The sequence below is a fragment of the Sander lucioperca genome, unplaced genomic scaffold (assembly GCF_008315115.2).
Source record: "Sander lucioperca isolate FBNREF2018 unplaced genomic scaffold, SLUC_FBN_1.2 Unpl_20, whole genome shotgun sequence".
Taxonomy (NCBI): Eukaryota; Metazoa; Chordata; class Actinopteri; order Perciformes; family Percidae; genus Sander; species Sander lucioperca.
In genome coordinates this window covers 25,001-40,000 of record NW_023396242.1, presented here as the reverse complement: position 1 = coordinate 40,000, position 15,000 = coordinate 25,001, and the positions used below count along the sequence as shown (strand labels likewise).

Here is a 15,000-nt window from a genome sequence, read left to right as displayed (position 1 = left end):
TTTTGTTGTTTTCTAACAGAGAGCAGGATCCATTCAAAATCTGTCAATTTACAAAACATTGTGCCTTTATTGAAGATTAAAGTAATAGAAACAGCCCGCAGCGTTAGTCCCTGCAGTACCCAGAATGCAACAGTCCAAAGGTCAGAAGTTGAAATATGAGTGAATGTGGATGCGAGCAGCTCTTATATTGATCCCCAATAATACCGCAGCTGTGTCAAACCCCGCTGCATGCTGGGAGAGGTTTCCATATGTCGACAGAGATCGATAAACAGGAAGCGTCTCTCTCAGACTGTGGGGAGTTCAGATCAATATTAACTATATTTATAATCACATCTGCTGATTGTTCCTAAAACAGTTTCCTGTTTGTGCAGATATCCAGATGAAGTCCCTAATAACATGTTTGTGTTGTTTATTTCATATAATGTTTAAAGAGCTCCACCCTGGACTCTCTGTCTCCGTGTGTGTGTGTGTGTGTGTGTGTGTGTGTGTTGATTAAAAGTGGCGTTGACGGACAGCAGGATGGTTGCCATGGGTTACCAGAGGTCAGATGGTGACTTGGTTACTGGTCCAGTATTAAACCAGAACCAAGCTGTAATGTAACCCTACAGGACTAATGTTCAGCAGCAGTTAGTCACTAACCCACCAGACTCCATGTAAATAATCAGGACTTTATCATCGTAAAACACACTTCATTCAAAGTGGACAGAAACTAAATCAAACTATCAAAAGCCGTCTTGGTTTATCTTTCCACTGTTCCAACAATCACCACTCTGGTTTGGTTGAAATAAACCCTTAATTCACCCATTTACATGTGGAAATATGCTGGCTCTATACACGCTAAAAGTACTGATTATTTACATGGAGTCTGGTGGAAATATGCTGGCTCTATACACGCTAAAAGTCCTGATTATTTACATGGAGTCTGGTGGAAATATGCTGGCTCTATACACGCTAAAAGTCCTGATTATTTACATGGAGTCTGGTGGAAATATGCTGGCTCTATACACGCTAAAAGTACTGATTATTTACATGGAGTCTGGTGGAAATATGCTGGCTCTATACACGCTAAAAGTCCTGATTATTTACATGGAGTCTGGTGGAAATATGCTGGCTCTATACACGCTAAAAGTCCTGATTATTTACATGGAGTCTGGTGGAAATATGCTGGCTCTATACACGCTAAAAGTCCTGATTATTTACATGGAGTCTGGTGGAAATATGCTGGCTCTATACACGCTAAAAGTCCTGATTATTTACATGGAGTCTGGTGGGTTAGTGACTCTAACTGCTGCTGAACATTAGTCCTGTAGGGTTACATTACAGCTTGGTTCTGGTTTAATACTGGACCAGTTTCAGAGACTGTTGTTCCATCAGACACTCAGGCTTTAATTTGTTCATTTATGTAGCAACAACGAAGACGAACATGTTCTAATGTGTATAACCTGATTATCAGACCCAAACACTATCAATACAGTTAGTTTTTACCCCTCGGGTCACATTGGACCCATTTTCAAAAAGGTTTCTAAATCAGAAATGTGGGTTTTCTTTCAACTAAATTTTCAAAATAAAATAACGCGGATGGTTCCCTACAACACTCTTCACAAGTAGAATAAATGATCACGTCACTACTAGTATTGAATTTTGGTGTTTTATTCAACTTATGCATTTGAAACAAAAACATTGATAAAAAACTTTATTTAAAAACGTGGGAAAAAAACTACAATGTCACGTTTTTGATTGTCGTGATAAACACTTAAAGTGATTTTTGGATCTTCAAGCGTTTAAAAAAAGTATGAATTTTAACCAGATATGTAAATCGAAAGTATTCTGTTCTCTATAAAGTTTAAGAAGTGTAAAAATATGTTTGTATCCTCATTAAACTGTGGCCAGACTGAAGAATGAAAACATGTTTGTGTTGAGGCTTTTATTTTGGTAAGAGACTGATCTGTTTGTTGTGTTTCCTGTTTGTGTTTCAGGAGGCGTTGTCGGACTCGGAGCGGATCAGGTGAGACTCTGCTGTTCTCTGATTGGATCAGACGTAGTGAGGTCAAAGCAGGTTGACGTGGTTACGGCAGGCAGTAGTTTCCATGGTTACTGACGCACTAAACGTGAAAGTTAGCCCACTCACTGCTTTCAGTTGTAGTTGTAGTTCTAGTTGTAGTTCTAGAGTTGTAGTTCTAGGTCTGTGTCCCTGTGATTACCCAGAATGCTCTAGCGTCTGTGTCCCTGTGATTACCCAGAATGCTCTAGCGTCTGTGTCCCTGTGATTACCCAGAATGCTGCAGCAGCAGAACGAGGACCTGCAGCGCCGCCTGGCTCTCTCCACCCACAAGATGGAGGCGGCGGAGGCGGAGTTTGACGGCGGCCGCCGCTACATGGAGGCGGAGCTTAGCCGCACGCGAGACGACCTCGACAAGATGAGGGACAAGTTCCGCAGGTGAGGACACATCACTTCCTGTTTCACTTCCTGTTATGAAACCAGTTTCTCCCGGATTCTTTCTGTGGGCTTTTATTTTGAAATGCATCCCATGCATTTCAAAATAAAAGCTCACAGAAAGAATGCAAATGTGGAAAGGAAATGCTAACTCTGCGTTCGGACCACATTACCCAGCCTGCTCGCTGCCTCACTCTGTGTTAGGACCACGTTACCCAGCATGCTCGCTGCCTCACTCTGCGTTAGGACCACGTTACCCAGCCTGCTCGCTGCCTCACTCTGCGTTAGGACCACGTTACCCAGCATGCTCGCTGCCTCACTCTGTGTTAGGACCACGTTACCCAGCATGCTCGCTGCCTCACTCTGCGTTAGGACCACGTTACCCAGCATGCTCGCTGCCTCACTCTGCGTTAGGACCACAGAATGTAAACATACATCAGAATGTCCTGTGATGCTACTGAGCATGCTCAGTAACCTCGTCTCTGTCTCGTCTCTGCAGACTCCAGAACAGCTACACGGCGTCTCAGAGAGCCAATCAGGATCTGGAGGAGAAGCTCCACGCTCTGGTAACCTTCACATGTTCCTGATATACCGCACTCTTTAGGAAACACTGGGGGGGGTCTCTCTGTGTGTGTGTGTGTGTGTCTGTGTGTGTGTCTGTCTGTGTGTGTGTGTCTGTGTGTGTGTGTGTGTGTGTCTGTCTGTGTGTGTGTGTCTGTGTGTGTGTGTGTGTGTGTCTGTGTGTGTGTGTCTGTGTCTCTCTGTGTGTGTGTGTCTGTCTGTCTGTCTGTCTGTCTGTCTGTGTGTGTGTGTCTGTCTCTATGTGTGTGTGTGTGTGTGTGTGTATGTTGATTAAAAGTGGCGTTGACGGACAACAGCAGGATGGTTGCCATGGGTTACCAGAGGTCAGATGGTGACTTGGTTACCACGGTTACTCTCTGAGATCTCTCACACTGAGATGAATGAAATCATATAAACATGAAATAATAATCATAACCAGTCTCAGATGTCTTCAAATATTAAGACTTTAAGTGAAATATTAAAATATTAAGAATTTCTCTTCAAAAAAATATTTTTTAATCAAAATATAATTTATTTTAAATGTTATTTCCGTTTAAAAGTTTTAGTTTAAAAGGAGACTAAAGTCAGTCATGTTCCAGACATGTATTTACTATTTCATTCATATATTCATGTATTACTCTACTTTTGTGAAGTCATTTCACCAAAATAATTGATTTTATATATATATATATATATATATATATATATATATATATATATATATATATATATATATATATAAACTTAGTGCAAAAAGTAAGGACATGTGTGTTTGGTAGATTATTTCTCTGTGGTAACAATGCTTTTTGGCAATACAGTCCCTCCAGAAAAAACATGATTATGTGATCTCATAATTCAACGCATAATCAGCCAAAGTCCTCATATTTATTTCGGGGGGCGCATCTTTTCAAATACGCCGCACTTTCGCTGCATAAATTGCCGATTTCCGCGCAAATTATGCGGGGCTTGCATGATTTCATAATCCCCGCATTTTTGTTGTAATAAAGTCCATCTATATCTTAGCAGAAAGATGAAAAATGTTGGTTTACTTCACACAAGAGCAGCCGTTTCCCCTGTTGCCATGGGAACGTTATGAAGTGACGTAATTACGCGACGTGAACATCATCAAAAAGCTGCAAACCCCGCGATGAAGCCACGATGAAACCACAGTTTTAAAAAGTTCCTGCAATTTCATCGCATATAAATATCCGGCATATTCCATCACATCTTTTAAAAAAACGTGACGCATAATCAAGGAGGTTAGCCCAAAACTATCACAAAAAAACTCGTATTTGTGGGATGAGCAGCAGCTCTGAGTATGGGGGTTACACCCATGAACAATTAGCCAAATCTTCTCTACCAATGCCAAACAGCTTGAGGGGACGGGAGGAGGAGCCAGGATGTTGTGGCTGTGTATGGTTCTTCCTCACCTCCTGGTGACCAGCATGAGGAGGAGGAGCCAGGCTGTTGTGGCTGTGTATGGTTCTTCCTCACCTCCTGGTGACCAGCATGAGGAGGAGGAGCCAGGATGTTGTGGCTGTGTATGGTTCTTCCTCACGCTACTGACGCTACTGTTTGTGAAATGAATGAATTATTAAATTGCCAATATGTCTTGTTTCTTCCAACTTCAATCATCCAATCCACCAAACACCAAACCAGTCAACGGCAGAATCAGCTGTTTGGCATTGGTAGAGAAGATTTGGCTAATTGTTCATGGGTGTAACCCCCCATACTCAGAGCTGCTGCTCATCCCACAAATGCATGTTCCTTTCAACTAAACTAAACTGAACAGGCTTTCCAACGGTATAAGACTTATTGCCAAAAAGCATCGTTACCACGGAGACATAATATACCAAACACACGTGTCCTTACTTTTTGTGCTCAGTTTATATTAATCTATAAATATATAAATGACCTCCAACTTCAGAGGGTTTAACAGGTTTCAGGTCTGTTTGTCGTTCATCTTTTCTCTTTCCTCCTCCTTTCTCACGCTGCTCTGTGACGGACCGACTCATCTTCATCTTCATCTTCATCTTCATCTTCATCCTCTTCATCAGGCGGCCGTCAGTCAGACTTGGGTTCATGCAGTTGCGTCTTCTTCCTGTTCTTAGTTTCCTCTTTCTGTTTTCATCCTGACTTCATGTTTCATCTGTTGAACGCTGGATTTATGAATGAACTTCAGCCAGAAAGTTCCTTCACTTTCTGCGTTGCCAGTTTATCTGAATGTAGCCCCGCCTCCCGTCCCCTCAGGCGTCTGATTGGCTGCGTTCCCAGTTTATTTGAATGTAGCCCCGCCTCCCGTCCCCTCAGGCGTCTGATTGGCTGCGTTCCCAGTTTATTTGAATGTAGCCCCGCCTCCCGTCCCCTCAGGCGTCTGATTGGCTGCGTTCCCAGTTTATTTGAATGTAGCCCCGCCTCCCGTCCCCTCAGGTGTCTGATTGGCTGCCTGGCCAGTTTATTTGAATGTAGCCCCGCCTCCCGTCCCCTCAGGCGTCTGATTGGCTGCCTGGCCAGTTTATCTGAATGTAGCCCCGCCTCCCGTCCCCTCAGGCGTCTGATTGGCTGCCTGGCCAGTTTATCTGAATGTAGCCCCGCCTCCCGTCCCCTCAGGCGTCTGATTGGCTGCGTTCCCAGTTTATTTGAATGTAGCCCCGCCTCCCGTCCCCTCAGGCGTCTGATTGGCTCCCTGGCCAGTTTATTTGAATGTAGCCCCGCCTCCCGTCCCCTCAGGCGTCTGATTGGCTGCGTTCCCAGTTTATCTGAATGTAGCCCCGCCTCCCGTCCCCTCAGGCGTCTGATTGGCTGCCTGGCCAGTTTATCTGAATGTAGCCCCGTGTCCCGTCCCCTCGGGCGTCTGATTGGCTGCCTGGCCAGTGATTTAACGGTGTAACTCCTCCCACAGCTACGGAAGGTGGAGAGGGACAAGAAGACGATGGACCAGGAGATCGTCGAGCTCACCAACAAACTGCTGGACGCCAAGAACACGGTCGACCGCCTGGAGGAACTCAACGTGAGTCAGACACACAAATATCATCTTTTAATCTTTTATTTATCAAGTTAAACGGGAACTGAGCTTTAGCGTGTATAGAGCCGGCATATTTCCACCAGACTCCATGTAAATAATCAGGACTTTTAGCGTGTATAGAGCCAGCATATTTCCACCAGACTCCATGTAAATAATCAGGACTTTTAGCGTGTGTAGAGCCAGCATATTTCCACCAGACTCCATGTGTTTGTGTGTGTCAGCCCTGCACTGTGATTGGCTGACAGTCTCTCCCGTGTTTGTGTGTGTCAGTTCTGCTCTCTGATTGGCTGACAGTCTCTCCCGTGTTTGTGTGTGTCAGTCCTGCTCTCTGATTGGCTGACAGTCTCTCCCGTGTGTGTGTGTGTTCAGGAGCGTTACCGGCAGGACTGTAACCTCGCCGTCCAGCTGCTGAAATGCAACAAGTCCCACTTCAGGAACCACAAGTTCGCTGACGTAAGTTCCTCTAACGGTTTGATATTTATTATTAATATTTATGTGATCGTAGTTAGAGATGCTCAGATTAACGGATGAGATGTCTACAGGGGGCGGGGCTTCTGGGGCTCAGGGGGCTGGGCTTCCTGTCTGTGAGGCCAGACTGATGATAGATAATAATATCATATATATAACTCAGTAACATGGCCCGTTCATTGATCTGTTATTAATGTTCCATTAGAGTTTATAGAGACTCAGCTGATTCCTGGAAACACTCAGAGCTGTGTGTGTCTGTGTCTGTCTGTGTGTCTGTGTGTGTGTGTGTGTGTCTGTGTCTGTGTGTGTCTGTGTGTGTGTGTCTGTGTCTGTGTGTGTGTGTGTGTGTGTGTGTGTGTGTGTGTGTGTGTCTCTGTGTGTGTGTAGCTTCCCTATGAGCTGCAGGACATGCTGAATAAACACATGAAGAGCAGCCTGCCTGAGCGCGGAGGCTCCGCCCCCGGCGGTCAGGATCCCGACACGCTGAGCCTGACGCCGGCCGACGTGGTCCCGACCTCGGTGATCGCCCGCGTCCTGGAGAAACCGGAGCCGCTGCTGCTGAACTCGGCCCAGTCCAGCAGCTGCAGCCGGCCCGTCGCCGAGGACGTCTTCGTGCACGTGGACATGACGGGCGCCGAGCTGCGCGGGCGCCAGAACGGCGGGCGGGAGGCGGCTCAGCAGAACGGATCCTGCCGCAGTCAGAGCAGTCTGGACGGTAGGATGAGAACACATGCTGTATATGCTATCACAGAAGACAACTTAATTAACATCAGAATCAGATTGATTGGCCGGTATCTTTACATACACGAGGAATAGACTGTGGGAGGTGGTAACGCTCTATACTATATATTCAACAATAGACATGTAAACATAGACAAATAGTAATATACACACATACTGTACAATAGACAACAATATACGTATAGGCACATATCAACATAATATACAAACATTAGGGCTGTCAAACGATTACATTTGTTTAATTGCGATTAATTGCATGTTTTATCACATGATTATATTCTATTATTTTGCATTTCAGAACAGTTTTTAAGTCCATATTAACAATGGAAAGCCATTCTTACCAGTGGATCTTAACTGGGAATCAAATGAATGCAAAGAAAGTGACTTTATGAATTTGATTTTAAGATTTGTATTTGTTTATTATATATTTAATCTAGTTACACATTTGAATTTAACAACAACTCTGAATGCACCACGAGGCTGTAGTTTACCAGTTTCATTGAACGCACCGTCTGTTGTTTCTCCGACGGCAGCTGCAGATTGTTACATCCTGGTGTTGAATCCTCTACAGTAAAACACAGTCACACTTTACACCGTTCAGCGTTAGCTGTCAGCACTGGAACCGTGTTTAATCCAGCTACTAGCTAGCAGTAGGCTAACGTTAGCTGCTGTCTAGTATAGTGTTAACTAGCTAGCGGTAGGCTAACGTTAGCTGCTGTTGAGTATAGTGTTAACTAGCTAGCGGTAGGCTAACGTTAGCTGCTGTTGAGTATAGTGTTAACTAGCTAGCGGTAGGCTAACGTTAGCTGCTGTTGAGTATAGTGTTAACTAGCTAGCGGTAGGCTAACGTTAGCTGCTGTTGAGTATAGTGTTAACTAGCTAGCGGTAGGCTAACGTTAGCTGCTGTTGAGTATAGTGTTAACTAGCTAGCGGTAGACTAACGTTAGCTGCTGTTGAGTATAGTGTTAACTAGCTAGCGGTAGGCTAACGTTACCTGCTGTTGAGTATAGTGTTAACTAGCTAGCGGTAGGCTAACGTTAGCTGCTGTTGAGTATAGTGTTAACTAGCATCATGTGCAGCGGTGTTTGTGTTGCCGTCTGTTTCAGAGCACCAGAGAGTAGAGCAGACATATCAGTTAGACACGACGCAAAGCCGAGTGAAGTGAAAATAAATTAATAAATGGTGGCATGCGATTAATACGATTAAAACAAATTAACGCATTATGCTCGGCCCTTAATCGCATCGAGATTAACGCGTTAATGCTGACAGCCCTAATTAAAATACAAATATACAAATAAGACATAATATCAAGACACATGGAGTGGGATGTAAGGTGCAAAAAGTAATAGTGCAAAGTAGTGTGCAAGATGCATATTGGGATGTGTTGGAGTCAAAATTCTGATTTCGATATTAACTTTTATTTTGATAAATTGTGACATTCACAGTAAACTAGACTCATTGTAAACTGACAATTTGTGTTAATTGATCTTGAGAGAGACGATTATATTGTTAATCTCCATTATTTCTGAGTTAATGGTCGAGTAACGTCTAGACTAACGTGCAGACTAACGTGCAGACTAACGTCTAGACTAACGTGCAGACTAACGTGCAGACTAACATCTAGACTAACGTGCAGACTAACGTCTAGACTAACGTGCAGACTAACGTCTAGACTAACGTGCAGACTAACGTCTAGACTAACGTGCAGACTAACGTCTAGACTAACGTCTAGACTAACGTGCAGACTAACGTGCAGACTAACGTGCAGACTAACGTCTAGACTAACGTGCAGACTAACGTCTAGACTAACGTGCAGACTAACGTCTAGACTAACGTGCAGACTAACGTCTAGACTAACGTCTAGACTAACGTCTAGACTAACGTGCAGACTAACGTGCAGACTAACGTGCAGACTAACATCTAGACTAACGTGCAGACTAACGTCTAGACTAACGTCTAGACTAACGTCTAGACTAACGTGCAGACTAACGTGCAGACTAACGTGCAGACTAACATCTAGGCTAACGTGCAGGCTAACATCTAGACTAACGTGCAGGCTAACGTGCAGGCTAACGTGCAGGCTAACGCGCAGACTAACATCTAGGCTAACGTGCAGGCTAACGTGCAGGCTAACGTGCAGGCTAACGTGCAGGCTAACGTGCAGGCTAACGCGCAGGCTAACATCTAGGCTAACGTGCAGGCTAACGTGCAGGCTAACGTGCAGGCTAACGTGCAGACTAACGTCTAGGCTAACATCTAGGCTAACGTGCAGGCTAACGTGCAGGCTAACGTGCAGACTAACGTGCAGGCTAACGTGCAGGCTAACGTGCAGGCTAACATGCAGGCTAACGTGCAGGCTAACGTGCAGGCTAACGTCTAGGCTAACGCGCAGACTAACATCTAGGCTAACGTGCAGGCTAACGTGCAGGCTAACGTGCAGGCTAACGTGCAGGCTAACGTGCAGGCTAACGTGCAGACTAACGTGCAGACTAACGAGCAGACTAACATCTAGGCTAACATCTAGGCTAACATCTAGGCTAACATCTAGGCTAACGTGCAGGCTAACGTGCAGACTAACGTCTAGACTAACGTGCAGACTAACGTGCAGACTAACGCGCAGACTAACGCGCAGGCTAACATCTAGGCTAACGTGCAGGCTAACGTGCAGGCTAACGTGCAGGCTAACGTGCAGGCTAACGTGCAGGCTAACGTGCAGACTAACGTGCAGGCTAACGTGCAGGCTAACGTGCAGGCTAACGTGCAGGCTAACGTGCAGGCTAACGTGCAGGCTAACATCTAGGCTAACGTGCAGGCTAACGTGCAGACTAACGTCTAGACTAACGTGCAGGCTAACGTGCAGGCTAACATCTAGACTAACGTGCAGACTAACGTGCAGACTAACGTGCAGACTAACGTGCAGACTAACGTGCAGGCTAACATCTAGGCTAACGTGCAGGCTAACGTGCAGGCTAACGTGCAGGCTAACGCGCAGACTAACGTGCAGGCTAACATCTAGGCTAACGTGCAGACTAACGTGCAGGCTAACATCTAGGCTAACGTGCAGGCTAACGTGCAGACTAACGTGCAGACTAACGTGCAGACTAACGCGCAGACTAACGTCTAGGCTAACGTGCAGGCTAACGTGCAGGCTAACATCTAGGCTAACGTGCAGGCTAACGTGCAGACTAACGTGCAGACTAACGTGTGGTTTGTTGCAGCTGTGCTGGACGGGCAGTCAGGCGGCGAGGAGTCGGCCGCGGCTCCGTCCTTCGAGAAGCTGAACCCGTACCCGGCGCCCCCGCCCCCCCACCCACTCTACCCGGGCCGCAAGGTCATCGAGTTCTCCTCGGACGACAAAGTCAAGATCCCCAAGAACTCGCCGCTGCCCAACTGCACTTACGCCACGCGGCAGGCCATCTCCCTGAGCCTGGTGCAGAGCGAAGACCCGGCGCCCGCTAGCCCCGCCCCCTCCTCTTCCTCTGGGGGGGGGCGCCAGCGCACGCCGCTGTCACAGCGGGACGCGGCCAGCGAGCCGCTGTCCAACCAGTCGAGCCCGTTCAGCAGCCCCCCACAGGTAACACACACACACACACACACACACACACACATAGACACACATACACACACACAGACAATGATTACTTCTCTAAAGTTAATGCCAGTGTACCACAGCGTGGAGATTTGGGGTAAAGTGTGAGCGTGTTGTGATTGCAGGCGGCGAGCTCGGAGGAGGACCTGCTCGCCAACTGGCAGCGGATGTTTGTGGAGAAGATGGCTCCGGCGTGCGACGGCTCCGCGCTGCACCGCACGGCGTTCGGCAGCCAGACGGCCGCGGAGCTACAGAGGAGGCGTGCGGCGCCTGGGGGCGGGGCTTCCTGCTCGTCTTCCGACCGCCAGCGCACGGCGTACTCTGACGGCGAGGACGGCTCGTCGGCACGCAGCTGGACGCCAAGCCGCGGCTCCAGCCTGGACACGGACACCGACACAGAGCCGCGCGGCCGCCGCAACACCACAGAGAAGCTGCTGATGAGCCTGGAGGACGCCACGGCCGACACGGCGAGCCCCGGTGGCGCCTGCGGGACCCAGGAGGAAGGAGAAGAGGAAGAGGAGGAGGAAGAGAGCTCGGCGGAGGAGAGAGACGTCCTCCCTCACGAGCTGCCCGTCATCTCGCCACGCCTCCTGGACCTTGACCCCGCCCTCGGCACCGTTGCCCCCCCACTGCGTCCACAGAAGAGCCCGAAGAGGATGGGCGTCCACCACCTGCTCCGCAAAGACAGCCTGACCCGAGCCCAGGAGCAAGGCACGCTGCTCGACTGACACAGGAGACAGCCATGATCCGTGTGTGTGTGTGTGTTTGTGTATGTGTGTGTGTGTGTGTACCTTTTTGTATTTTGGGAAATCTTTCACTTAAAATCTAATCAAAATTAATCCAAATTTTTCTAAATCTTCCACCAACCAAACTCTGTACAATTTTCTAAGTATTTAAAGAAATAAATCACAACTCATTTTCCAGCTGTTAGATAAAAGTAATGGAGTAAAAAGTACTAGATTTCCCTCTGAAATGTAGTGGAGTAAAAATACAAAGTAGCAGAACATGGAAATACTACTCAAGTCCCTTGAAGTTTTAATAGTATTAGTACACATGTGAACATACATGTGGAAACACGCTGGCTCTATACACGCTAAAAGTATTGTTTATTTACATGGAGTCTGGTGGGTCCTTTTACTGTGTGTGTGTGTGTGTGTGTGTGTGTGTGTGTGTTTGTTCAAGAAGAAAAAAAAAAGAATAGAAACTGAGAAAAACTTTACGGACGTCTCTGCCTTGTTTCCTGATCGGGAGCTTTTATTTTGAAGAGAACAGATGAGACACACTTCCTGAATCTCTCACACACACACACACACACACACACACACACACACACACACACACACACACACACACACAGAGACAGACAGACACACACACACACACACTCTCTCTCTCTCTCTCAGTGCCTCTATATATAGATATATATCTCTCTCTCTCTGGAAGGTTGCAAGTTCGACGCCCGTCAGTCTTTAATTTTAATCATTGTTTGTGTTTTTATGTAGTCACCTGATTGGTCTGTCGGGGTTAAGCCCCGCCCACCTGGAATGTACCCCGTTCTGTAGTTAATCTGGAGTATAATCCATCATTATTATTATTGTTATTATTATTAACTGATTATTATCTGATCATGTTTGTGTTTGATTTGTTGTTGTTTGGTTTTTTCGTGTTGCTATGGAAACCTGTTAGTGCCAGAACCTGGAGGATTTACCCCAAAAAGTCAAAATAATGAAAGCTGTTTCTCTTACTGACAAATTATTATAATAATACACTAACTTTTAGATATTTCACCTTCACAAACACACAATGTTTTTAAATTCACGGCCAAAAAGCTAAAATCACTGAATGTAGACGTCAGAACGTGTTATATTATTATATATTATATATCATTATTAATCAGAGAGCAGATGGAGGTTTCTGGCACTCCTGAGCTTCCGTACTTTCCCTCTGATCTCACTCCTCGGCTCTGATTGGCTGTTGGCGCTCTCAGTGGCTCTGATTGGCTGTAGGCTCTCTCGGCGGCTCTCACTGTCTGTCGGCTCACTCGGCGGCTCTGATTGGCTGTTGGCTCGGATTTGCTGTAAGCTCTGTCTTGGCGGCTCTCATTGGCTGTCGGCTCACTCGGCAGCTCCGATTGGCTGTCGGCCCGCTCGGAGGCTCTGATTGGCTGTCGGCTCACTCGGCCATTCCAATTGGCTGTTGGCTCACTCGGCATCTCTGATTGGCCGATGCTCTTCTGTGTTTTCTCTCTCGAGCAGGTGCAGGTACAGCTGGTGCATTGTGGGATATATGTGCTGTCAGAGTGCATGATGGGACACAGACTGTTACGGACACTTTTACAGCATTCATCCATTCATTCAAACCCCCCCCCCTCTCTGTCTGTGTGTGTGTGTGTGTGTGTGTGTGTGTGTGTCTGTCTGTTGGCTGGTACCATGTAAACTTATAGTCTTTTATTCTGAAAAACAGAATCCATATTTGCAGTTCTAAACATGAATTAATGAGTTCATCTGAAAGGAGGATAGGACAACAGAGAAGAGAAGAAGAGTGTGACCTTGGCTGAGAAACGTCTCCCATTATATTCATGAAGAAGAGTCATTAAAGCTGCATGAGGCTATTTATACTTCCTGTTCTGATCAAATATTAAACACAGACACACACACACACACACTCATGTGTGTTTCCCTATCTTTGTGGGGACCCGTCATTGACATAATGCATTCCCTAGCCCCTTACCCTAACCTTAACCCTTACCCTCACCCTAACCATAACCTAATTCTAACCCTAATCCTAAAACCAAGTCTTAACCCTCAAACAGACCTTTAACCTGGTGGGGTCCAGCATTTTGGGCCCACAACGCTGTGCAGACCCCACAAGGATACTGGACTCCTGGTTTTTGGACCCCACGAATATAGTAAAACAAGAACACACACACAGGACTGTGTCCCAGCATGCATTTTGGGGGGGGGGTTTCTAAAGAAAAGTCTGAAAAGCAGCAACGAGTCAACTAAAGCTTAGAGAGGGTTAGTTAGCTTGTTGGCTAATCAGGCTAACCCTAACGAGCCGACAGGCTAACGAGCCGACAGGCTAACGAGCTGACTGGCTAACGAGCTGACTGGCTAACGAGCTAACAGGCTAACACACAAAACCAATTGGATGTGAGAAATGTTTGTGAGACTGCTGTTTGCAGAGGACATCCAAGATGGCCGCCGGAGAAGGCCGGGTCCTCCATCCAGGAAGTGGACTCGCCGGAGGACCAATGAAAACGTTTCGTAACAAACGGAGGATCGTAAACCTCCGAACTGTTTCCTGCTCTGATTGTTTGTTTCACTTCCTGTTTTGGGAAATTAAAAAGATGAAAAAAAAAGACTGTTAAAAATTCTACTAACCTTTATTTTCTGACTTTGTAAACGATGTATATTTTAAAACAAATAAAGTATTTTAAACGTAACTCCATCTCTCTGTCTGTGTGTGTGTGTGTGTTTCCTGTTGCCTGGCAACCGAACTAGTCTGTGAATTATTCATAATTAATGAATAATTAATCCGTTTTTTCCATTTTTGTGTCCAGCAGCTGCTGTCAGAGGGTCTGAAATCACCATCACCAAACCCACCAGACTCCATGTAAATAATCAGGACTTTTAGCGTGTATAGAGCCAGCATATCTCCACCAGACTCCATGTAAATAATCAGGACTTTTAGCGTGTATAGAGCCAGCATATTTCCACCAGACTCCATGTAAATAATCAGGACTTTTAGCGTGTATAGAGCCAGCATATTTCCACCAGACTCCATGTAAATAATCAGGACTTTTAGCGTGTATAGAGCCAGCATATTTCCACCAGACTCCATGTAAATAATCAGGACTCTTAGCGTGTATAGAGCCAGCATATTTTAGAACATTAGTCCTGTAGGGTTACATTACAGCTTGGTTCTGGTTTAATACTGGACCAGTTTCAGAGATTGTTGTTCCATCAGACACTCAGACACACACACATGGACACAGAGAGTCCAGGGTGGAAAATATATACTGAAGTTCCTCTCTAAAACTCTTGATTTAAGGGATTTCTCTCATTGGAGCGGCGCTGCCCCCTGCTGGCCGCCGGAGGAACTGATTTATCAGACAAACATTCTTTGTGTTTTGAAGGTAAAACTGTTTATAATATATCTTATTAAAAACTGAATAATTGT

General features: G+C 46.1%; 1 protein-coding gene across 4 annotated transcripts in view; it reads left to right on the top strand.

Moving 5' to 3' along the window:
* Window positions 1–15,000, top strand: part of LOC116037842 (tight junction-associated protein 1-like) — a 31,928-nt gene that overhangs the window by 5,827 nt on the left and 11,101 nt on the right. For 2 of the 4 annotated variants that reach the window (XM_031281884.2, XM_035998848.1), the window contains exons 3-11: window positions 1,977–2,005; window positions 2,276–2,437; window positions 2,934–3,000; window positions 5,053–5,082; window positions 5,898–6,005; window positions 6,390–6,473; window positions 6,876–7,203; window positions 10,448–10,803; window positions 10,944–11,760. In XM_031281884.2, the coding sequence (XP_031137744.2) occupies window positions 1,977–2,005; window positions 2,276–2,437; window positions 2,934–3,000; window positions 5,053–5,082; window positions 5,898–6,005; window positions 6,390–6,473; window positions 6,876–7,203; window positions 10,448–10,803; window positions 10,944–11,546 (1,767 nt within the window). In that variant the 3' untranslated portion in view covers window positions 11,547–11,760. Of the gene's footprint in view, window positions 1–1,976; window positions 2,006–2,275; window positions 2,438–2,933; window positions 3,001–5,052; window positions 5,083–5,897; window positions 6,006–6,389; window positions 6,474–6,875; window positions 7,204–10,447; window positions 10,804–10,943; window positions 11,761–15,000 lie in introns of those variants that run through there. The other 2 variants (XM_035998849.1, XM_035998850.1) reach the window with 2 other exon arrangements.